This window comes from Geotrypetes seraphini, chromosome 5 (genome assembly GCF_902459505.1).
Source record: "Geotrypetes seraphini chromosome 5, aGeoSer1.1, whole genome shotgun sequence".
Classification (NCBI taxonomy): domain Eukaryota; kingdom Metazoa; phylum Chordata; class Amphibia; order Gymnophiona; family Dermophiidae; genus Geotrypetes; species Geotrypetes seraphini.
This window is the reverse complement of record NC_047088.1, coordinates 39,440,210-39,466,188: the sequence shown is the minus strand read 5'-3', so window position 1 is coordinate 39,466,188 and position 25,979 is coordinate 39,440,210. Positions and strand designations below refer to the sequence as shown.

At 42.7% G+C, this 25,979-nt stretch overlaps 1 protein-coding gene across 3 annotated transcripts in view; it reads right to left on the bottom strand.

Annotated features, from left to right (window-relative positions):
- Positions 1–516: 516 nt before the first annotated feature.
- Positions 517–25,979, bottom strand: part of MCF2 (MCF.2 cell line derived transforming sequence) — a 197,609-nt gene continuing 172,146 nt past the window's right edge. For 2 of the 3 annotated variants that reach the window (XM_033946324.1, XM_033946326.1), the window contains 6 exons: positions 24,439–24,502; positions 16,300–16,406; positions 12,225–12,334; positions 10,264–10,376; positions 8,288–8,388; positions 517–1,176 (listed from right to left, as the gene is read on the bottom strand). In XM_033946324.1, the coding sequence (XP_033802215.1) occupies positions 1,136–1,176; positions 8,288–8,388; positions 10,264–10,376; positions 12,225–12,334; positions 16,300–16,406; positions 24,439–24,502 (536 nt within the window). In that variant the 3' untranslated portion in view covers positions 517–1,135. The remainder of the gene's footprint in view (positions 1,177–8,287; positions 8,389–10,263; positions 10,377–12,224; positions 12,335–16,299; positions 16,407–24,438; positions 24,503–25,979) is intronic. The other variant, XM_033946325.1, reaches the window with a different exon arrangement.

Here is a 25,979-nt window from a genome sequence, read left to right as displayed (position 1 = left end):
ATTTGAAGGTCTGGTCTTCTCTGCTCCTTTGTTCATCTATTTAATTTTGTGCAGAGTTTGGTCTTCTTTTTGCTTTCCTACAACCAAAGCAGTTTACATGTGATTATATTCAAGGTACTTTCTTTGTCTCTTTTGGGCTCACAATCTAACCTTTTTGTACCTGGGGTAAAGGAAGGTTTTGTGGCTTGCCCAAAGTCACAAGGAGCTGCAGTGGGAATTGAACCTAGTTCCTCAGGCTCTCAGCCTATTGCACCAACCATTCAAATCAATATTGAACCACATAAATGGATTTAAAACCACCCTCAAACACACAAACTTCCAGTGTAGTGATAAATATATTGATTCGTTAAGACCGTAATCCAAGCTGAAGTTACAACTTGTCCAGTGTGGATTATGGTCTTAATGAGTCAATATATTTATCACTGCACCGGAAGTTCGTATGTTTGAGGGTGGTTGTTCACCCATAAGACTCCTAAGGCAGGCTGGTTGAGGCCGAAACATGTACATGTCGAATCATTGAGTTTGAATCATATATTTGATGAATAAAGGACTTTCATGTAATAAATAATGTTCACCAGTCTTATTAGGACATATCTATCCACTCTTTGTTTTGCGACTTTGAGCTTGTGGATTTGGTTCTCTTGTGTTTATCTCTCTCTCCTTTAAAACTGGCTCTCCACATGCTTTATTCCTATTTCTAGCACTATTAAATGTGTATAGTGCTACAGAGTATATGCAGTGCTTTCCCGACACAGAGAACAGATAGTCCCTCTGATCAGTTATATCCGGGAGAATGCCATAGAAGGACTAAAAGCTGTCTGCAAATGCATTGTCTCTTTAACGTCATCAAAAAGGTTCATTGCTTTGCATCTTGAGGATAGAAGTTATGAAAAACACCAAGTCATATAAAATGCTATTGCACGTCTCATTGGAAAAATGGTGTGGTGAAAAATGGCTCTGCTTCCAAGGATGTCAGACCAGTGGGTTGCTCGGGTTAAAGGAGGCTAGATGACTCCAAAAATGCAGTGAATAAAAAGACTTCATCTATCTCACCGGCTCTCAGCAGTGCTGTCACCTGTAGAGTTTGCTTCTTCAGAGAGTAGTTCAATGAAGCCTCTAAGCGGCTGACCTTAAATCAAAGGGAGCTTAGTTTCCTTGTATTACAGAAGGCAGCATCTAAAAAAGCATTAAGGGATATTATTAATGCTTTGCTTTCTGCTAAGAATACATATTTTTCTGCTAATGATCACTAAAGACGACAAAGATTATGAGCTTTTCAGTAATTGGTTGCAGTGGCATAGCGAGGGCGAGAGGCGCCCGGGGCAGAGATCCCCCTCCTCATCTACGCCCTCCCCCCTTCTTGATTCCCCTTGCCTTCCCTTCCCCGTACCTCTAGTTGTTCACCTCCACGAGTATTTATTGTATCGAGCGAAACCAACATTGTCATCTTTTAATTTTCATGCTGTTGTGCAGGCAATGGTCCTGTAATGTCCTGTACCTTGCAATAACCAAAACCAGGGGCAGGGCATTGCAGGTGGTACAAAATGCCGTGGCAAGATTGATAATGGGAACGTCGAGATACGAGCATAATCACACCTTAACTCTGGAAGCTGCACTGTTGCTTATAGAATTCAATATAAAGGCGGACTCAAATGTTTCCTTTTTAAAGACGCCTTTGAGTAATACCCTCGCAATGATCTTACTGGGTAACAGGGCTGCCCAGTACCCAGTAAGATCATTGCGTTGGGGGAGAAGGGTGGGGGGTTATTTTGGTTTTCTTATAAGTGCAAATAATGTGGAGTGGGGAGGGTTACTATATGTCTTCTTATGTTTGATGAAAGTCAAGGTATATGGGGGAGGGAGGGTCATGGGATCTGAATTAAATTTGAAAAGGATATTAAGCGATATATTTAAATATAATTTGATGTTATATGCTGTTGCACTTATTTTAAGTTTTAAAAATGAATAAAGAACATTAAAAAAATAAAAATAAAAAGGGCTAACAAAAAAAAAAAGATCATTGCGTTCTGAAAACTCTGCGCTGTTGAAAGCAAATGGCAACTCCAAATATGTAGAAACCGATGCAATGACCTAATGACCTTCTCGTGTGCAGGAGTAAAATTGTGGAATTCTCTTGTAGGTCAAATTCGAAAATGCAGTGATGGGGGGAGGGGGCATTTAGAAAGTTACTTAAAACACAATTATTTGTAAATGCGTTCCTTTAAGTATGTGACCTTCTTTGCTTGCTGATTTTCTGATAGAATTGAATCCTTCTGTTTTATTTGCCTAATTTGTTTTAAAATTTGGCTTAATTTATTTTAGAATTTTACGTACGTGACAGTTCTGTAAACAGTATAGAAATTATTAAAATAAATAAATAAATAAACAACAACTTCAACAAGCTCCTCGTAACCCCGGCGGCTCTCCTCTGATGCCACTTCCTATGCGGAGCACCCAGAAGTGACATCAGCAGGAGAGCCGATGCGGTCGCGAGGAACACATTGAAGTTGTTGCTTGCAGCGGTGAACAGCTGGAGGTACAGGGGAAGAGAAAGGGGCGCACACGTGGAGAGGGGAGGAGTGGAAAGAGGCGGAGGGAGGGCAGAGAGAAGGAGGGGTGCCAGAACCCCCACCAACATGGTGTCCGGGGTGGACTGCTTCCTCCACCCCTACTACAGCACTGATTAGTTCCTTGACAGCCAGGGCTGTTGAGTCAGAGTTAGAGAGTTGCACGGGGACAGAAATCCCACCCATCCCCGCCTGTCCCCGCCAGGATCCTCTCCGTCCCCACCCATCCCCATCAGGATCCTCTCCATCCCCACCCGTCCCCGTCAGGATCATCTCAATCCCCACCCATCCCCGCAAGGAATTACCTCCATCCCCGCCCGTCCCCATAAAAAGCAGCAATTACTTCTGACAGGATCATCAATTCCACAATTTCTTTTGTTTTTGCGCTGCTGTTTTCCTTGTGGAATCTCTTTGGTGGAACCCTTTTTTTTGTTTTCTGTTCAGTAATTAACTTATAAACCCCCTCTTTTACTAAGGCTGATGTGTCCATGATATTATGTGGACGAACCCTGCTTCCAAAGCCTTCCATCCCCGTGGGAGTCCCGTAGGCTAGAGGGGGGTCCCCGTGGGAGTCCTGTGAGCCAGAGGGGGGTCCCCGTGGGAGTCCCGTGGGTTAGGGGGGGTTCCCGCGAGATTCCCGCGATCCCCGTTCCCGTGCAGACCTCTAGTCAGAGTCAGAAGCAATTTTGGGTGGAGTCAGTCAGAAAAAAAAATGTACTAACTCCAGCTTCATAATATAAACTTACAACATTAAAATATAAGGTAAATTCCAAATTTTAATTTATATTTCTTGTTGTTGTTGTTTAGGTTCTGTGTTCACACTTCCAATAAACATATACTGTGGTCTAATAATCTTAATTTTATACATAAAGAAATACCCTATATTTCTGTAATTAATCAAATTTGCTATACTTGGCTGGAGTCAGACAATATAAGAACAGAAGCGTCACAGTGGAAAATTGGATTAAAGGTTTGGTGCACCAGCTCCACAGCCCTGCTGTCAACACAGCTACCAAATAATGCTGAAATATACAATTCCTAAGACAAATTCATAAGTGTTGTATTTATTCAATAACTCACAATGTGGGGCTCATATGCAGTAGGAAGACAGGGCTACCCAGTTATCCAGTTTCAAGAGGGAGATTATTTAAATTTACATCCTGAAGCAGTATAACTCCCAATTGTACCCACTGAAATGAGCTTCACAGGTCCCATAATGTATCATGAGAGATTTATCAGAAATCTTGGGCTGGGAATAGTTTGGCAGCTCTGTGAAAAGGTAGAAGACTGTGCACATTTGGTTTGTTAGACTACCTAAATAGGAATATAATGGGTATGTTTAGTGCAGACTAATTGTTAGCACCCTTTGAAGAATTCCTCCCTTAGTGTGCATTAAGCCCTTCTTTCCAGGCTAAAAGTAAGCATGAGATTTCCATGGTGCATATACTTCTAGCAGGAAAGCATTCACACAGAGATATCAAGATATCAAGATTATGGGAACAAAATAGTGCGTGCGCATGACGTTTTCACAAGCACACAATGCTATTTTGTTCCTCGTATGAGGAAAGAGGAAAGAGGTTAGGGCCAGCTTGGAAAAGGGATGGTTGAGGGGAGATATGACTGAAGCCTGCAAAATCCAAGTGCTGCGGAACGGGTGCAAGTGAATCGATCTTTTACTCCATCTACAATTACAAAGACTAGGGGACACTCGATGAAGTTGCAGGGAAATACTTTTACAACCGATAGGTGGAGATATGTTTTTAGTCAGAGAATAGTTAAGCTCTGGAACGCATTGCCAGAGGATTTGGTAAGAGCGGTTAACCTAGCTGGTTAAAAAAAAAAAAAAAAAAGGTTTGAACAAGTTCCTGGAGGAAAAGTCCGTAATTTGCTATCGAGACAGACATGGAAGAAGCTCATGCTTGCTCTCCATTGGTAGTATGGAATGTTGTTACTATTTGGGTTTTTGCCAGGTACTTGTGACCTGGATTGGCCACCGTGAAGACAGGATACTTGGCTGGATGGACCATTGGACTGACCCAGTAAGGCTATTCTTATGTTCTCTTGGCCTTCTGCAAAACAGTAATTCACTTAAGCATGACTGGGTGGTGGAATGCTGCATGTCTTGTTAGAAAGTATGCAATGGCGGCTGAAATTAAGAGGGAAAGCTTGACGTCCATTAATGGAATGTAGGTGCCACGTGATACTTATTGTCAAGTTACCAACGTACAGTTCGGATGTAAACTCAGCACTGTATTACCATGTAACCTGGGGGAGGGGAAGTTTTTTGAATTTTGAGCTGTTTCTGTTTTTGTGTTGTCATTTAAAGTCAATACAAATACTGAATAAAAAATAAAAAGAGTGAAATAGATGACCACTTTTAATGTGTATTTTATGTTCATTTTCTCTGTGAAAATACTTGTACTATTTCTGAAAATTAGCAAAAACTATTTACAGCAAAAGTGTGTATACTGTATACTTTGTAAGTAGGCGGGTGAATTAAAAATTGCCCCCATGGCATTTAGTAACAACAGTGGTGACAAATCAGATACTTCCTACTAGCCAAGGATGACAGCGGAGGGTATTGCGTGCTTCAAAAATTCCAAACTTAATTTGAACATTTCAAGAAACAGTCCCTTTTCTCAACTTAGCCCTCAGGACACACGTAGCCAGTCAAATTTTCAGATATCCACCATGAATATGCATGAATATGGTTTGCCTTTTGAAAACAGGCATTTTCTTACTGCCGGCTTTGGACGTCGCCACACATCCAAATCGGACTTAAGACGTATGTTTTGAAAATGCCCCTCCACATGTCTTTATAAAATACTGATGTATAAGGCAATAATAGGTATTTTTCTAAGGTTAAATCTCAGATATCAAAAGCAAAAACAACCTTAGATAGATTTAGCATTTATCCTGTTTAGGACCTCAGCAATGCAGTGCAGACTGTGAGACGGTTTCATTCACAGACTTAATTGCACTAAAGTCTTCATCGGTCTATTTTTTATATAGTTTTATTATTTTCTATTTTATATAACTATTTCATTTTTAAGATACATTAGATACTCATCTCTTTTAGTAAAACATAGCGGGGTTGAAGATCCCCTGCTATGCTTTACTCAACTTCAGCCGCTTTTCCCAGCATGATATTCGCCATCTTCAACACAGCTGGTTTTATGAGTGTTTCACCAATGGTGTGTGGTTTGCCCTTCTTTGCGATCAGGTAAGCAACTTCGTACGATGCTGTGAGGATCGGTTTGTTGATGGGTACAAAGCCGAGAACAGGCAAAGTAGCCTTTTCATCGAATCTTGCTCTCTTCACCCTGAATTCAGCGAGCGTTGTGTTCTTGTATTTTCCATCTCCATGCAGCTTAAGGAAGTGTTCCCTTAGTTTTGCCGGAGCTAGACTAGAATTACTCAACTTGGCATTGCAAATCATGCAATTAGGATGCTGACTCCCATCACGTTCCGTTATACATGTGAATCCATATTGTACATATTCATCCGACCACTTTCGTATTTTGCTCAACATAGTTAGTAAGGGATTAAAATATTAAGATAGGTATCACACGACGTACCATCACAACAGTTACAATTCGACTACTATGCGTATCAAATCCCCTGCAGCACAGATAGGCCAAGTGATGTTGCGTGATCACCTGCAGCCAATTATGGACAAGCGGGGCATATCATCATGAATCATAAGCGCTTCGGTCACATTCAATCATCTATCAGTTAAATCACAAATTTTAATCAGGAATTGATTGATGTATATAAGGAGTTAGTTACAGATTGATAGATCAAGAAACCGAGTACACGATCAGTCTTGATCAAAATCACTGAATAACTGATAGATGATTGAACGTGACCGAAGCGCTATATGAGTCGGAGGTGTGTTTTGACCTCCGCCGAACCCGCGAGACTGACTCACCGAACCCCTGGGGTTCGGTCGAACCCAGGTTAAGAACCACTGCTTTAGTGCAATTAAGTCTATGAATGAAACCTTCTCACAGTCTGCACTGCATTGCTGAGGTCCTAAACGGGATAAATGCTAAATCTATCTAAGGTTGTTTTTGTTTTTTATAAAATACTACCATTTGCAGCAGAAACTGCATGTTGAGTTCTGGTACAGCTATTTACACCCACTTGAAAGAAGGTATAAATGTCAATGTGTACATTTCACAGGTACGGGTCTTCTTTGAAATATTTTATCATCAATGCACTTACCCACAAACTCTGCCTGCACTTCATCCCGACCAAACTAAATAGACTGTCAACGTAGTGGCACTAGAAGTTTTCTGTGTTTTGTGGTATAATTAAACCAGTATCTAAAATGAACAAACTCATCAGGATTCTGGCTCGATTCTCATTTCATTCCCAAGTAGAAATAACCTGACCCAGCAGCTCGCTGTTAATAATGATTAATTCGCCTTCTTCTGCACCACGGCATCTGTCTTCTTGTAGCTAACAATTCTTTCAGAGGTCAGTTCAAACAACTGCAGCTCATTAGTATACCAGCACAGGTTAATGAGTGCCAAATGGGTTCATTCAACGACTTCTGCAGTATACATCGCCACTATATGGAGAGAAATGCGTCACCTCAATAGAATATTAATCCAGTCTTGTGACTGGTATATTTCTTCCAAACCTTTTCTGCAATACAAAATTCTTCAAAATAGCCTCTGTTGTCTGAACACAACACAATGTCAAGAAATGTTAGCCGCCGAATACGAATTTATAAACAGCCCTGGGCCAGTCGCCTAATGAAAGCGGATGGCAGGTGTAAAATGATATTACTGGAAACGTAACAGCTGCTTATTAATAGAGCACTAAGAACATAAGAACATAAGCAATGCCTCTGCTGGGTCAGACCTGAGGTCCAATGTGCCCAGCAGTCCGCTCACGCGGCGGCCCAACAGGTCCAGGACCTGTGCAATAATCCTCTATCTATACCCTCTATCCCCTTTTCCAGCAGGAATTTGTCCAATCCTTTCTCTGTCCTCTGCCCTATTCTACCGTACTCTGCCCTATTACGCCCTCTGGAAGCGCATTCCAGGTGTCCACCACACGTTGGGTAAAGAAGAACTTCCTAGCTTTCGTTTGGAATCTGTCCCCTTTCAACTTTTCTGAATGCCCTCTTGTTCTTTTATTTTCTGAAAGTTTGAAGAATCTGTCCCTCTCTACTCTCTCTATGCCCTTCATGATCTTGTAAGTCTCTATCATATCCCCTCTAAGTCTCCTCTTCTCCAGGGAAGAGACCCAGTTTCCGGACGTCCTCAAAAGGAGGACTTGTCTGGGGAAATCCGTACGTCTGGTAACCCTACCCAGAGATGTTTGGGGTGCAGACAGTTGGAAAGCTTTCTGTAAACAGTCATATTTGGCGTGTAGGTCCTTGTGACATTCATGGAGAGAGAAGATGACCACAATTGTAAAGGAGTGTGAACTTCTTGAAATGATACAGTAAGAACTTACACAAGCCTGGGAGAAACACATAGGGCATGTTGAGTAGAGCCATTCACGTAAATACGATCTCTAAAGCCTCATCTTTGAGACATCCAATGAGCATCAGTGAAGCTACATCCTTGCAGAGAAGGGATTTTCTAAGGTATGAAATGCATCATCATTGTGCATTATTAGTGAATATTACCCATTAGAAATAATATAAGCTGCAGTAAATAACACACATTATTATACAGAGCTCTCAAATGCACTTCATTTACCTGCAACTTTGGCATGCCGAAACCTACAGTCACCAATGAGGGCATGTAAACTGGTGCCGGGAATCCAGCCTTCTCTCTTCCTGTTCAAATTTTTCACCAACCTTGAAATCAGTCGACAGGTATTTGAATTAGAGGCAAAGGTCAGGGGAAACAGGAAACTGGGCTAGAAGGACCATTGGTCTGACCCAGTATTAAATATCCGTATATTTTGGCCAAAGTACAAAAGTCTGATCCAGATTCTAACATGATGATTTGCCAAAATTGAATCACAGAAAAATGCTTCAGTTCTGTAACAAGTGTGGAAGTATTACTCAACTTCAGGTATCAAGTGTCACAAACAGTTTTCAGGATATTCGTGATGAATATTAAACAGAAATATGCATGCAAAAGTTAATTTGCATATTCTGGTTACCCTGAAGATCCAACGTATTTTGCTTTCTAGATCTGTAACTTCAGTAGTCATTCAAATGCACCCCAAAGTTACTGCATTGTTGATTTGCATTAGCATGGTTGCTGGGGAGCAGAAAAATAAAAGAATATAAGCTATCCTTGGTTTATAGCTCTGGCATGTTGAGAGAACAATCCATCTTCTACAAAGCCTCATAAACCTGGTGGCATAGGTCTGCAAGTTATGATCTTGAGTGGAATGGGGCCTCAAGATATATCTACTCCCTAACACACAGAGTGGACTAAGATGATAGCTTTCTATAAGTCATCTAAGAAGGAAAACAGACAAGAGTCCAGGCATTTTAAATTACACTAATATTTTACAAAAGGCTCAATGAACATAGCATTTGTTAAAAAAATATGCATTAAACCACCAGAGAAGCATGTTTATTTGATGCAACACAAACAGGAGAAGCCATTTTACAAATGAATAGCTACAAAAAAAGAACATCATCCTTTGTGGGGTTATATGCATAAGCTCTACATACACTTAATATGATTTTTTAATGATTTATTATGTGTGTGATTTTGCTACTTATACATGTGGGTAGTAGATTTTGTAAATCTTCATGTATAGGAGCAGCTAATTAGGAAACAATCCACTGAAACTTTCCTCAGGGGTTTTGATCATCAAAGAGATAACTTTCCCCCCCCCCCCCAAAAAAAAAAAAAAAAAGCAAGCATTCCTCTAGGTCAGGTTAGCCAGGTGTTATGTGTGATTCAAAGCAGGTGTAAATGCTGATATGGAAATGTTCTGAGGTACGTGTGATCAACAAAAAGGAAAAAAGTTTCCACAGGAAAAAATGGTAACCCAAACAGAACAAAAAAATTGGAAACAAACAATGTTCAAAAATCTTCATTTTAGTTCTTCAGAGAAAACTAAAATATTATCCACATTTGTATTGAACAGACCCAGCATAAATGTGGACAATATTTTAGTTTTCTCTGAAGAAATATAATGGAGATTTTTGAACATTGTTTGTTTCGACTTTTTTTGTTCAGTTTAATATTCTGAGGTATACATGTATTACATGTATTGCCATTCTAAAATATTAAATTTATTCAGAGCCCAAACCATACTCAGAATACAACTCCTTAAGTATAGGAAGCAACTCTTCCAAAGTTATTCAAATCAATATTCAGCACCTGGTGGTCATGGACATTTTATATGTGGATATTCAGCCATACCACTAATATGTTGTGGCCACCGGGACTTATCAGATAATTTCCTAGATAAAGTTAAGATAGCCCTTTTGCTTTCTTCTCTTTGGCCCCCATTTATCAAACTGTGTAAGTGTTTTTTTATCGCAGACCGCTGCGGTAAAAGCTCCAACGCTCATAGGTTTGGAAGAAGATAGAACTTTGTGCAAAGAGCTAAAAAGAATGGTTGCATCATTAATTTAAGAATGGTTAATATACTGATGTCAAAATCCATATTAATAAAACACAATACAATATATGCAATGTAACCCACAGAAAAACTCTAAAAACAAAAAAAGGGATGCAGAAAAGTAAAATGAAAATCCTACCATTGTCCTTCTCCATTCTCGTGTACGAGCTGAATCACATCTCCATTACTGACAAGTAAGTCATCAGAGTCTCTCCTTTTACAATCAGCTGAGGCTTTATATTTACCCGGAGACTAGAGAAATAAAATTACAGTAAAGTAAATGAAACTGAATATATCAATCAATCTACAAGGGATTTCCCTCCATGCTGGCTTTGTGAGAAGAATGCTTAGTGGAAAAGCTTTGTAGTCACAAGCGGTGTCAGGTCAAAAGCGCGCCAGGACAAAGGCACGAGCAGACAACTGAGCGCAGCGTGGAGACGTGTGCCGAAGAAAAAGACTGTTTTTAGGGGCTACGATGGGGGGTGGGGGGAACCCCCCCACTTTACTTAATACAGATCGCGCTGCGTTGTGGGGGGTTTGGGGGGTTGTAACCCCCCACATTTTACTGAAAACTTAACTTTTTCCCTGTTTTTAGGGAAAAAGTTACGTTTTCACTAAAATGTGGGGGGTTACAACCCCCCCAAACCCTCCCCAACGCCGCCGCTATATGTATTAAATAAAGTGGGGGGGCTCCCCAACAAAACCCCCCGTCGCAGCCCCTAAAAACAGTCTTTTTCTTCGGCGCGCGCCTCCCTCTTGCGCTCAGTTGTCGGCGCGCGCCTTTGTCTTCTGCGTTACTGTTTATGAACCGTCACAAGCAGTTTTCAAAGTTTGCTTTGTGTCTTAATGTATTTTGTTCTTTTGAGAGTTCTAGAGGTGGGATAAGAAAAGGGAAAAGAGGACTAATGGGTGGGAAGAGATGAGAGGTTGACAATAAAGGTGGCCCAATCAGAATCTTAGGCTATTCCCATTCCATCCCAGGATGCACCGTGAAGGGGAAGGCCCACCATTTTGAAGAGGTGGGCCTGCTGGCCACAGGGAGTAAGCATCCCTCTGGCCAGCCTGTATGTATTTTGAAATTATAAATGCGGATTTCACAGTGCAGTGCTTTTGAGCTAAAGTTATGTAAAAAAAGAGCATTGATATGCAAATTTTCTGATTTAAAAAACTGGAAAAAATTGTTCAGCCAGCTCTTTTAGGCCCCCCTTTATCAAGCTGCGTAAGGTTTTTTTTTTAATCGCAGACCACTGCGATAAAACTCTGATGCTCATAGGAATTCTATGAGCATCGAAGCTTTTATCGCGGTGGTCTGCGATTAAAAAAAACCTTATACAGCTTGGTAAAAGGGGGCTTAATTTGGATTATCTTGTAATGCTCCACAATGTTACCCCTTTTTGAAATATTTATATAAGACAATACCCGATAAACTAAACTAAACTAAAACTTAGTTTTATAGACCGAGTCATCAACCAAGAGGAGCTCGACTTGGTTAACAATAATGCAATACATAATACAAAAAATTGACAAGGAAAAGTAGACTGAAATAGTTAATTTCCAAAATGTTTAGCAAACAACAAAGTTTTCAGAACTTTCTGGAATAAAGGCAAAAGAACCTAAACTTCTTAATGTAAGTGGTAAAGCATTCCAGAATTTGGTTAATTTGAAAGCAAAAGAATGACTAAATCTGTTAAAGGTTCTGTTTTTACCACTGAGAGGGAAATGTAAGTTTTAATTTTTGAGAACTTCTGGCAAGATGAGATCTATGAACATTCCAGTCTAAAGGAATCAAAGTGGCAAAAATGCCAAATAGGATCTTCGATGCAATACAAATGCACTTAAATTGAATTCTGAGATACACTGGAAGCCAATGTAACTCCTTGAGCAGAGGGGTTACGTGATCGATTTTACTCTTACCAAATATCTAGTAGCATTTGAAAGGATTTGGATCACTAAATTATTCATCTTTGTATATGAAAGAAAAGGTAGCATAAAGTTATGGAAACATAAAACTGTTCTTTATTTTTTAGTATTTTTTAATACCATGTAAGTTATTTGCTAACCACATGACCTAATAGATAAATAGAATTTATGGTCACTAACCAACTGAGTTCCATCTTCTTCTTCAGTATCTGAATTACATAGATAGCGATTACCACACCAGTCCTCAAGACCTTCACAGATGTCTACAGACTGTGACATTCCTGGCCAACCTGCATTGAAATGGTTTAGAAATCTTAACTATATTGCAGATGAACCTTTTACCCAAATAAAAGGCACCTATTTAATAAAATTATAATTTTGCAGTAATTGAATATGAAATATATGGTAGCACCCCCAATTAACTTATAAACGGTTGTTTTCTGAAAACCTATGCCTCCACTGAAGGAGGTTGGCCTCAATTCCTAAGACTGAATAATTAAGCTACATTTGTGTTAGGAACCTCTGCAGAACACAGGGAGGTATTAAAGTATGAAGAGGCTTAGGGGCTCATAATAAAAAAAAAAGTCTAAAAAGTGGCCTAAATGGGTACTTGGACGATCAAAAAGCCTGATCATCCAAGTACCAATAATCAAAGCTGGATTTAGACGTATCTAAAACCATCTTAGGCCTTTCCCTGCCTCTAAAAGCACAGAGAGAAAAGAGGTGTTTTTAGAGGAGGGGAAAGGGCGGGCGGTGGGCGGGAGGTGGGTCGACCTAGACCTAGGCATGCAGCAGGTATAAAAAAAACTTTAGGCAGGTTGCCTAGTCGACACTTATACATTTTGACTTAAACCAAGTCAAAACAGGTATAAGTGCCGAAAGGGGCCGCTGAGCTGATCATGGCTGCTGCGATCAACTCAGCGGCCCCAGCAATCTGCCTACCCCCTACAGCAATGATCGCAGCAGGAGAGATGGCTCATCTCCCCTGCCGTAATCCACCCTTTCCCCCCCCCCGGACAACGATCAGGGCAGGAGGGAGCCCAAGCCCTCTTGCTCCGCGGCATCCCGACTCCCCGATTACATTCGGGGCAGGAGGGAGCCCAAGCCCTCCTGCCCCGCGATCCTCAACACCCTCCCCCACTGAGTCCGATGGGTCCGGCCAGGAAGGAGCCCAAGCCCTCATGGCCAGGGGACACCCTCTAACCCCACCCCCCACTAAAATACGGGCAGGATGGATCCAGGCCCTCCAGCCCTCGATGCACCACCCCCCCACGACCGCCCCCACAAACCCCCCGATCGGCCCCCCCGCCAACCCGCGACTCCCCCAGCCCCAATCCCAACCCCCCGTACCTTGCAATCATTGGCCGGATGGATGGGTGCCAAGCCCGCCCATCCGGCAGGCCAGGCAATCCGGGCCGGGTCCATGTGCCTAAGGTCCCGCCCACAGGAGGAGCCTAAGGTTCCTGGGCCTATTCTGGTGGGCCTATTCTGGTTGGCCCAGGCGCCTCAGGCCCCATCTGTGGGCGGGGTTTGAGCCAACTGGGGCATTAGGGCCCCATTCCTGGATTGGCAGGCCTGCCGGGCGGGCTTGGCACCCATCCGTCCGGCCAAGGATTGCAAGGTACGGGGGAGTGGGATTGGCGGTGAGGGGGGTCGTGGGGTCGGCAGCGGGGTCGCAGGTTGGCAGGGGGTCAATCGGGGGTTAGGGGGGCGGTCGTGGGGGGATGCGTCGAGGGCAGGAGGGCCTAGGATCCCTCCTGCCCGTATTTTAGTGGGGGGTGGGGGTTAGAGGGTGTCCCCGGGCCAGGAGGGCTTGGGCTATCTCCTGGCCGGATCGTGTGGGGGGAGGGGGTTGGAGGTTGCCGGGCCAGGAGGGCTTGGGCTCCCTCCTGGACCCATCAGACTCAGCAGGGGGGGGGGTTGAGGATCGCGGGGCAGGAGAGCTTGGGCTCCCTCCTGCCCCTAACCTAATTGGGGAGTCGAGGTGCCGCAGGGCAGGAGGGCTTGGGCTCCCTCCTGCCCCAATGTCGTCGAGGGGGGGTCATGGTTTAAGAGGGCAGGAGGGCTTGGGCTCCCTCCTGCCCGGATCGTTGTAGGGGGGGGGGGATTCTGTAACCGGTGTTGTTTTTGACAGACACCAGTTACAGAATCCAGCTTTTAGGCGAAGGACTGGCTCCTCCTTCGCCTAAAAGCCCTTGTTTTGGACATTTGGGGCTTAGGCTTTTTTTAGGTTGATTATATGGTATAAGTTTAGACGTAGTGGTGGTCTGGGCGTTTAAACAGCTGAATGTAGAGGCAGGCCATTATTAAAAAAAACCTCTTTTTGTACGTTTTTTTTGATAATGGACATTTTCCCTGCTTCTACTTTCAACGTTTAAGGCCTTATGCCAAAAGAGGACTTAGACGTTTTTTTTTATTATGCCCCTCTTACTCAATGCTAAGAGAGAAATGATAAGGAGAAAAACTTCATACAACAAAAAGAGCACAAAGGGTCTCAATGAAAAGGGACTTGTCTTTATTGACCTAACACAAGCCGTGTTTCGGCGTACAACACCTGCATCAGGGGTCAGCCAATGAGCAAAATGCGATTACCAGACTTTGGGGATCAGAATCAGTCCTAAAGCCTGAGCACCGAGAACAATCTTAGTCCTATGTTTCTTCACAGGCTTTAGGACTGATTCTGATCTCCAAAGTTTGGTAATCGCATTTTGCTCATTGGTTGACCCCTGATGCAGGCGCTGTACACCAAAACACGGTTCATGTTGGGTCAGTAAAGACAAGTCCCTGTTTATTGAGGCCCTTTGTGCTTTTTTTTTTTTTTGCTGTATTGTGTTTGGTGTGTTCTGTCCCTCTCTGTACTGGTCAAGAAGAAAAACATCATCATCAGAAACATGGATACCAAGCTTTCATTGACTGTAGTAGACCCCAGCAAAAACATCTAAGTTATGGTACCAATAATGTCAAACGTTACCTTCTCCATTCGGGACTCATTTGAAGGGGTCATAGAAATAGAAAACACTCCATTTGATATTCAAAGCCATTTAAATGACTAGGAGAAGCTCTTGGACATTTAAATGGTTTGGTTGGAGTTAATGTAGATATTCTGTAGTGCTTAGTCAGACAATGCTGCTGAGGATTACCACAGACCACTCTAGCACTATCTGGTTAGTGCCATGGTTTCATGTGGGTGGAACCTAGGAGGAACCAGGATTTAACTGGTTATCAGCCTTATTCAGACTGCTCTGTTTAATCTTTGAGAAGGGTCAGAGCACCTCTGGCTGCCACTTTTCAGATTCCCCCCCTCCATCCACCCCCAAAGAATCATAAAAGCAGGTTCAAGCCCCCACCCCATCCCCACAGGCCACTTCAAGACTACCTGGATGACCCTGAGGGCAGACAAGCAGGACCAACGTCAAGTTGCTCCTGCTTAGCGCAGCAGCATGTTCAAAATGGCCTTGTGATACTTGGAAGTACTACAAGGTTACCACTATGGGTTATGGTAGTCATTTTGAACAGGCTGCTGTGCAAGGAAGAAGCGAGTGGGCATTGCTCCTGCCCTTTTGTCTTTGTGAATATCCAAGTAGTCCAGGGGACAGGATGGGGGGCTAAGTCAGTCTTATGTTTCTTTAGGGGAGGAGGGGAATTGAAAGGGAGGTGTTGTTCCAGGGAGTGGTGGGGGAATCAGATGGCGGGAGCCCAGACTTCAACAGAAACTGTTATGTGGGATTCAGCTGATATTCATCTGGGACTGGCACAAGCTCTTGCTGCCAGCTCCTTCATGATTAGCCCTGGCTATTCAGCGCCAGCAGGATGTGACCAAGCATTGACTATCCAGGACTAATTCTGCCCACAGTGAGATATTCAAGTATCTCACGGGCCGCATCGAGGTGGAAGAAGATATCTTCTTTTTCAAGGGTCCCGCGGCAACAAGGGGGCATCCGTGGAAACTCATGGGCGGGAAACTGCACGGGGACACCAGGAAATTATTTTTCACTGAAAGGGTGGTTGATCGCTGGAATAGTCTTCCACTTCAGGTGATTGAGGCCAGCAGCGTGCCTGATTTTAAGGCCAAATGGGATCGACACATGGGATCTATTCACAGAGAAAGGTAGGGGAGGGTCATTGGGGTGGGCAGACTAGATGGGCCGTGGCCCTTATCTGCCGTCTATTTCTATGTTTCTATGTTTCTAATGTTCAAATAATACTATGTTTGACATGATGTCCACAGATAAAAGTGCTGTGATATAGTACATACTTCTATTTGGCTTATTCTCTGGTGATGAGAATACACCATCCAAAATCACAGGACTGGTACATACAGAATCATTTTCTTCTGAGCTTACTGAAGCTCGTTGATGGCTCCTGGAATATAAACAAAGAAAATTAACAGTACCTTTAAAATTATGTTCAAAATGAAATTACATGTACAGTGTAAAATCTCCTTAATGTAATGTCCTTCACTACAATACACCCAAACAGGAGATTCTACCTAACGACATGGTCACTCTCCAAGACGAAAAACGATACACTCAAACAGGAGATTCTACCTAATGACATGGGTCTTGTACATGAATAAAAGACTGAGCACCACAGGTCGCCTCTTTTGTTTTTTCTATGTTCTTCACTACAAACATGGTCAAGCAAAGCAGTAGTATGTTTTTGTGTACTAAGGAGGTCTCAGGCCACTGCATACAATCTTGCACTGAGGCACCTGAAGAGACATCACATTCTTTTTCAAAGATCTCTAGCAACCTTGATTTTGTGAAATTTATTTGGTTCCAGAACATTATGAAGTAGAATGTTGCAAACCTTAACAATGCAAACTCTGAATGAAGGGTCTTCTCACATAAGCAACATCATAATCTCTAGGTATGTGCATTTGTTAGCATATATTCCATTTGTTACCATACCTCATAAATATTTAGTGCATGCTAAACTAGTTTACATGCATTAACCTATAAATTCATAACTATGCAGTCAATTAATATGTGGTAAACTGGTTGACTTTCCAAATTAACAAAAAATGTTCAACAGTCTGAAAATAACAAAATTACTCAACAACAAAACCAAATATTTCTTACTTGGACATCTGTGACAACAACATATATCAGAAATTCTCAACCTAGTCTTTAGGATACACCTAGTCAGATTTTCAGGATATCCCCAATGAATATGCATGAGAGAAATCTGCACCGTCTCCATTGTATGCGAATTCCTCTCAGGCATATTCATGGGGGTTATCCAGAAAACCTGGCTGGCCGATTGTATCCTGAGGACTGGATTGAGAATGTCTAATCCTCTAAATAAAATCCTAAGCGCGCATGCACACTTAGGATGGCGTGTTTCCTGACAGTGTGCTGTGTCCCTCCGTGTCGAATTCCACGCCGGCGACTCCCCCCTCCCGCCCTCACTCACCGCCAGAGAAACCTCCATAGGTGTTGGAACGGGGGGGGGGGGCACGGGCGCTCCTGCCGGCATCTACTTCTCTCCCTCGCCTGATCACTCGCCTTCGCGTTTAACTTCAAAGAAAAGCACTGCGCCGTACTGCCGCTGACCTCGCCGTTTTCTCTCCACTGTGGCCCGCCCTCTGACAACTTCCTGTTTCCGCTAGGGCTGGCCGCAGTGGACAGAAGACGCCAAGGCCAGCAACAGCGTGGCGCAGCACTTTTCTTTGAAGTTAAACACTGGGTGGGGTGGGTGGAACAGTTTTGAACTGGTTTTGCTCCTTCCTGATGAAAAGATGGGAGAAGGGGGGTGGGGGGGTAAAAATGTGTATGGAGCTGGGGCTATAAATAGGGGACATGTGAGGGAAGGAGGCTTTACTAGCACCCGTTAATGTAACGGGCTTAAACCCTAGTATATGTCTAAAAATATACGACATTCCATAAAAATAACAGGAGTGCCCTCAAAAGGTGCCACATTAAATTTGCAGTACTACCATGCAGAAACCCACCCCATTAAGGACTCCTTTTACGAAGCCGCATTAGCGGCTTTAGCGCGCGCAACTTTTAATCATGCGTTACTCCCATGGTAGCCGAAAAACTACCTCCAGCTCATGAGGAGGCGGTAGTGGCTAGTGCATTCGGCAGTTTAGCGCACACTATTAAGCAGGTTAAACCACTACCGCGGCTTCGTAAAATGAGCCCTAAGTTGTGGTAACTGCAAATTTATGTGCATTTTAGTAAAAGGGCCCATTAATGTGAAATATTGTAAGTTGCAAAATGGGTCACAATTTACAATATTTAACCCACAGATGGGTAGCTGAAAAATTCTACAGTACCACAATATACAGTATTCTCAAACTATGAACCTTTGGGAGTTAATCCAACAATGACATAGCTCCACACAACGGCACAGTAAGGAGGGGGGGGTCTTCCCCGGGTGCAGTCTTCCTAAGAGCACGGCAATTACCGAACAGCAATTGCCCTCCTACTCTCCGCCTTCCCTTGCCACGCCCCTCGACTTCCCCGGTACCTTTTTTATTTCCCCAGCGTGAGGTTGCTGCCCACGTCAGCATCGGCGCTCTCTCTGATGTCACTTCCCGGGGCCCACGCCTAGGAAGTAAAGTCAAAGGGCGAGCCGACACCGATGTGGGCATGCTGCTCGTGCCGGAGAAATTTAAAAGGGAAGGGGGAGGGGTGCACGGCAGGGGAGTAGGGTAGTGGCACCGTTCACCCTTTCTACACCACTGGCTAAATAAAGGCTGGCTCAAGGGACTGTGGCTCTCTAAGCCAACTTTTGCATTGATGCCCCCTAACCTCACAGCCTGGTATCTTTCTCCTTACCCACCCCATCTCCACCTGTGATCTGGTATGGCCGCTTCTCTCTCAGTGCCTGCTGGACCAGGTGAGGCACTGGCACATGGTTATGGTAATGAAAGGTGCCAAAATACCATCCTAGCATCTATCCCTTTTGCAGTCTGAAGGTAGCCCTAGATTACCGGTGCCTTGGGCTAGGGCCCCTCCCCACCTGGTTCTTAGGCTGAGCTGGCCCTGGCTTCACATCAATGACTATTACTGAGCTAAAGGAGTCACTTACTTATTTAAACCCGTGGAAAATTTCTGTCTACCTTAGCTTGGTTACTCATGACACTCCCCTTATTTTACCATAATTTTGCATGATATTAACACAAATTCAAAGTGCAGTGCTGACAAAAACTTTGACTGTACTTCAACAGCACAACGAAAGTGCAGTTTCTGTTTCCATGCGCATTAGCAGAGAAAGCTATCAAGTAGCGAATGACACAGAGACAAATTTTCCCCCCGTCCCCGCGGGAACTCATTTTCCAGTCCCAACAAGTTCTTTTCCTGTCCTTGCCCCATTCCTGAAAGCTCTGTCCTCATCAGCACCAGCCTCAAACATTTTAAAATCGTAGGTGTTCCGAGGCACGTGTGGTTAAGGCAGAGCTTATAGGAATGGGGAAGGGGCAGGGACAGCGACAAAACTCACGAGGACAGGACGGGAAAATTGAGTTCCTGCGAGTATGGGAACAAATTTGGCCCCCCTTGTTATTCTCTACTATCAAGTCAATTTTCAAAAGGTTTACCTGGCTAACTTCTGAATTTCGCTGGATAACCTTCCAACTGAAAATTGTCCACCGCTGGCCATTTGAATTTACAGGGTATACAGATTCAGCCAGTCAGAAAAGCTCTGTGGCATTCCTGGGGACAACGGTCGGTGATAATAACCACATAAATTTAGCTGCAGAACTGCAGTCTCATGAACAGTCCTAAATCTAGCTGGGAAAATTTTGTCCAGCTAAACTTACGAGAATTTCCAGCTGCAAGCTTAGCCAATTAAGGCCACCTGAAAATGGGGTTAAACATAACTGGATATAATTAATGAATTTTGTAGCTTACCCCCATTTTTACTAAGGTGCGTCAACCGATTAGAGCACGCTAATCAAATTAGCGCGCGCTAAACCCTAATGCGTCCATAGACTAACATGCACGCGTTAGCGTTTAGCGCATGCTAAATCGATTAGCGTGCGCTCATCGGTTAGCCCTCCTTGGTAAATGAGGGCCTTAGTGTCTTATTGATTTCTAATGAGCCCCATTGAGTAATTATAAAACAAGGGGCAAAACAAATCCCACTTTAAAAAAGGGAAAATCCAAAAACAACTTGGTAGGAAAAAAAACCCCAGCCAGAATCTGGAACAACTCAAGATAACTTATTAATATAATATAGTTCAAATAAAAACGCTGAATGTAAAAAGATGATCTAAAAGAGCAATCGACTCCTATGCATATACAGGTTAATATTCCTACTAAATAACTTTATACAGATAATTTGCAATTCGCAAGTGTAGATTTGCGACTAAGGCCCCCTTTTACCAAGCCATGCTAGGGTGTTTTTTTTTTTTTTTTTTATTACCGGCTGCTGCGGTAAAAGCGCGAACACTCACAGAAATACTATGAGTGTCAGAGCTTTTACAGCAGGGGCCGGCAATAAAAAAATCCTAGCGTAAACTTGATAAAAGGGGGCCTAAATGTGGCACCATGCATGTGCACTGACAGTATTCCTTCAAGAACATGCTGGAATGGTCAGAATGCCTATGACCTGCCCACCTGAACATTCATCTTGCAGTTACACAATAGAACAATTAGATGGCAAGTTACAGAACTGCATCTAAGAGTACTTATAGGCACGTCCTTATCTACCTTTTCACCACCGTTTTGTCAAGTAACTACCACTGTAGCTTGAAAGTCATGGGCTGAATTGGCACCTAACTTTTGGTGCATTAGGAGAGAATTAGAGGGACAAAGTTTTAAAGGATAGTGGCTGGATAATTTTATGGCCTGCTCCAGTTTATACTGAAAACGTTGGCTCTGTTGATGGCCAAAAGTTAAGAACATAAGAACTGCCGCTGTTGGGTCAGACCAGTGGCCCATCGTGCCCAGCAGTCCGCTCACACAAATTAGTCTCAGTTAGGGTTCTGGTTTTTGACCAGAGGGCTGCCGCGTGAGCGGACTACTAGGCACGATGGACCACTGGTCTGATCCATCAGTGGCAATTCTGGTTCAGCAGGAACTTATCTAACCTTTTCTTGAATCCCTGGAAGGTGCGTCCCCCTATAACAGCTTCTGAAAGAGCGTTCCAGATTTCTACCACTCTCTGAATGAAAAAGAATTTCCTTACATTTGTACGGAATCTATCCCCAATATCTTGAATGTTTCGATCATGTTCCCTCTCAATCTCCTCTTTTCAAGGGAGAAGAGGCCCAGTTTCTCTAGCCTCTCATTGTACGGCAACTCCTCCAGTCCCTTAACCATTTTTCTCTCTCTTCTCTGGACCCTTTTTTACATATGGCGACCAGTGTTGGACGCAGTATTCCAGGTAGGGGCGCACCATGGCCCGGTACAGTAGCATGATAACCTTTTCTGATCTGTTTGTGATCCCCTTCTTAATCATTCCTAGTATTCTGTTCGCCCTTTTCGCATTGCGCGGACGGTTTCATTGACTTGTCTACAAGTACTCCCAAGTCTCTTTCCCGGGGGCTCTCTCTGAGTACAGCACCGGACATCCTGTATTCGTACATATGATTTTTGTTACCGACATGCATCACCTTGCACTTATCCACATTGAACCTCATTTGCCATTTCGCAGCCCATTCCTCGAGTGTGTTTACCTCTCATTGTAGGCATCTGTCGCAGGTGCAGGGAAGAGCCTAGGGACGCTTAAGCTCATCCAAGGCTGGGCATGGGCGTGGTTTCACCCAGAAGTAGCTTTAGGTGAGCTTAAGGGGCCCTAGGCTTTTCCTTAGAGCTGTGATACATGCCTGAAATACAGGCCAGCAAAATTCTGGCCTAAATTTCAAATAGACATGGCTGATAAACTGATGGCTGCAAGGATATCTCCCTGCCCGATCAGCTGAGCGGACGAGGCAGGAAACCCTGAAGTCCCGCCGCACATCGGTCAGCAGGATACCCATTCCCTCCCGCAGCCACCCCCGAACCCCCACACACACACTGTCCGCAGCAGGAGGAATGTCCACTCCATCCTGCCAGCACCCCCCACCCAACATACCCGGCAGGAGGGATGCCCACTCCCTTCTTCCGGCACTAGGAGTGGCCTAAGACTCCGATTGACCAAATCCCTAAGGCTACTCCCATGGGGGTTATTTTGGGGGCTCCGTGAGGAGGGAGTGGGCATCTCTCCTGCTTCAGACAGTGTGGGAGGGGGGTTCGGGGGTGGCGGCAGAAGGGAGTGGAATCCTTCCTTCTGGCCAACTTGCGGCCGGATTCAGGGTTCCCTGACGCTCAGCTGATCTCCCCACGATCAGCTCAGGGGCAACGTGATTCTCTAAGCAGTGCCTGTGACATGGACGACGGTAAGAGATTCAGGCTGGTTAAACGGGGTTAGGCATCTATCCATTAGGACAGATGCGATTCTATATAGGACACCCGTGTGCGATTCTCAAAAGTCGCTTAGGCGGCTGCTGATACCGGGCGTCCTATACAGAATCAGGCTCTACATTTGTAACACTTTTCCTAATACAGAGATACAGTAAAAGTGAAGCTGTCTAGAAAACATTTTTTATTCTTCATTTTAGAGATGATGGGAGTAGGGCAAATGTTAAGAATATTGCCAAATAATTGCTAACTTCCAGGTTTAGGGCAGGATGCACAAAGCTCCAGCAACCCAGTAAAACTGGCTACAACCAGTCTTCCTTGCATGGCAAGCTTTTGAGAAGCTCACCCTTATTGAGAAGAATATTACAGCGGACGGTTTTGGTAGCATTCCCATTTTATAGAGATTTAATATTATTCTCAATTTTACATAAAAGTAACCCTGAATTAAACAAATAAATATGCTTCCAATTTTATAAAAAATTGAATACTATTCTTATTAAATTTATTTGGCTGGGTAAAAAAGCTAGAATTGCTTTAGTATCTTTGCAAAAACCAATTACAGAGGGTGGGATAAATTTTCCAAACTTTTATAGGTATCATCAGGCCTATATAATACGCCAGGGAATGTATTGGATCCTCCCCGAGTTCATGGAACATCTTCCAGACTGGCTATATCTAGAGTGGAAAATTATGTCCCCTATGAGACTATCCCATGTATTAAGTATCAGATTACCTAGTTATGCTAAGAATAACAGAATTTTATTGGATACAAGGAAAACAATTAGATTTATTGATAAATTAACAGATGTTCCTATAATAAAATCTACTTTACAGTCCTTATGGTTAAACTCCAAGATAAAAGTGGGCAGTACTGGAATTGCCTGGAAGAATTGGATGCAAGCAGGAATTCGGACATTAGATGATGTTATATCTAATGAGAAGTTGCTTGAGTTTTCACGGCTGCAACAAGAATTTGGTATTTTAAATTCTCAACATTATAGATCATTGCTGTTGAAGCAGGTTATTCAGAGTGGGTTCCCTGAATGGAAAAATTTAAAAACTTATTATAGCTTGCAAATCCTTTGCTATCAGACAGATTTAACAGGACATCAGGCCGCTCAGTGGTATAAATTAATTTTGGAATTTTTAAATAAAAAGCCAAAAAATAGTCTTAGAGACATTTGGAGTATCGAGATAAAACAGTATATTTCTGCATCTCGATGGCCACGAATTTGGTCTTGGAGGTTAAAATGCACAGCGTCAGCATCTATGAGACAAACATGGTTATTTCTGTTGCATAGGATTTTTTTGGACCCCAGTTTGATTACAGAAAATTGATAACTCAAAATCTAATAGATGCTGGCATTGTCATATTAATATTGGGACATTAGATCATCTGTTATATTTTTGTCCAATGATAGTTTCTGGAGGTCTATATGGGGACAAATTAATCTTATATTAGAGTCATATATTCCTTTGTCGTATGAAGTTATAATTTGCGGCACATTGTTACAGGTAAAGCCTGTGTTGGATAAATATAAAAGCCGTCTTTTTTTGATTTTGACAGCAATAGCCATTCAAATGATCACAAGAAATTGGAAATGTCATGATAGACTTAATTACACATTCTGGTGGGCGAGTGTGTGCAATACATATAAATATGAAAGAATGAACGCGGAATGCCTAGGTTTGAGTAATACATTTAATAAAATATGGAGCCCATTGACTGCATTTGTTAACAAATAATAAGGATATTGTAATTGTTGCTTTACTTTCTTAGATTTCCTTACACATCCAAGGTGGGGGGGAGGGGAGGGAGGGATATTTTGAAGGTTTAAATATATGAATATATTTTTGTGGAATGATAGGAGGGGAAAAATGGTTGTTTCATTATATTTTGTGTATTAAGGTGCATTTTATGCAAGCTTTTCATATTATAATTTCTGTAATGCACTGCCATTATTTAAAATTCAATAAAGTTTAAAAAAAAAATGCTGCCAATCACACAAAAGAAAGAAGTCTTCTGGCACTTCAATATTTACCCCTCGTTTAGTGGTGGAGAATGCCGAGTCTGATCTGAAAACTGGTTCTGTTGCTGTTTTCCAGCTGTGAATGGAATGCAAGTAACATGACTCAGCAAAGCAAGCTATTAAGTAGCACACAACACACTCCACCAATTTTACCAGCCTTCAACCTTTAACAAATCTTAGTTAATACCGGGAAACTATATAGTCATGCTGTCTCAGTATTGTAGAATTCACAGTGGATACCTTTTGTGCCCTACTTCATTTTTATTTTTTTTTTTTTTGTAAATCTTTATTGACATTTCAAACTTTATAATGTATACAATTGAAGAATCAGAAAAACTGTATGAAAATACATTATCATCACAATTATTACATTAAACAATTTTTTGATCCCTTCTTATCCTAATTATAAACAATAATGTTATTTATTATACTATCAATATAATAAAAAAAATTAATTTTACTCTTCCAAATAAATAATCCACCCCCCACCCTCCCTGGATGTGTAAAGGAATCTAACCAAAAAAAAAAAGAGAACTTCATTTTAAATGGGCAAAGAAAGTGCTCTGGTATGCACTGCGATAAACTGTTCCTTCACTTAGGTGATTCAGAATCATGCATAAAACATGTTTTGTTAGCGGTTTCATATGGTTATTCATGTGCAGTGGCATGCTAAATGTGCAACATATTAATTGTTTGCATGTGCTAATTGCCTCACTGAACAGTTAGGGGAAAATTCTATATTTGATGCCAAACAGTTAGGGCTACTTCCACATTGAAGTTTTGGCCCAGAAAAGCTTTCCAACAGATGCAAGGCACCGAAATGGGGTAGAAATGGCAGATCCACGGGAAAACATACGGGCATACCCATTTATAGAATAGCGCCTACGGCCCGGATTCTCAACTTGGCACCATTATCGGCGGCTGCTGATCACTTGTCAATCATGCATCGGCACCGGTTTCAGTGAATCGCCTACTTTGGTGTTTGGCAGTGTAACGCGCCTACATCGGAGCAATTCAGGCGCTGATTTTCTAGTCGCTGGTAAAACACCTTAAATCTCAGTTACCAATGGAATTTGGATGGCGTTTTTAATGGAAGTATGGGCATCTTCTGGAGCCTAGAACTTTGACGCCGGTTCAAGAATCCGGGCCTACGTGTTTCTGTATGGATCTACAAAAGGAGTGTGACCACGGGCAGGTCAAGGGTGTTCCTTTAAAATGTGTACCGTTATAGAATTTGGGGGATCTGCACCCAACTTATGCTCCGAAATTTAAACCTAGTTTAAGTTGGTATAACTCTTCATGCCCAAATCTGATTTTGAAACTCTGTGCTATGTGCTATTCTATAAAGGGTACCAATCCCCAAAACACCTGTTACAGGATATCTTTCTGCACCAATTTTTTCAGGGCCAAATTTTGAGAACCATTTATAGAACTTTTCCCTTTCATGTATGAACACAAAGCAACACGATGTTCCCACGAAGACGTAGATCAAAGAAAAAACAAGTGGGAAACTCGAGATGTTTCCAAACACAAATTTTTATTAAAAGCAGAGA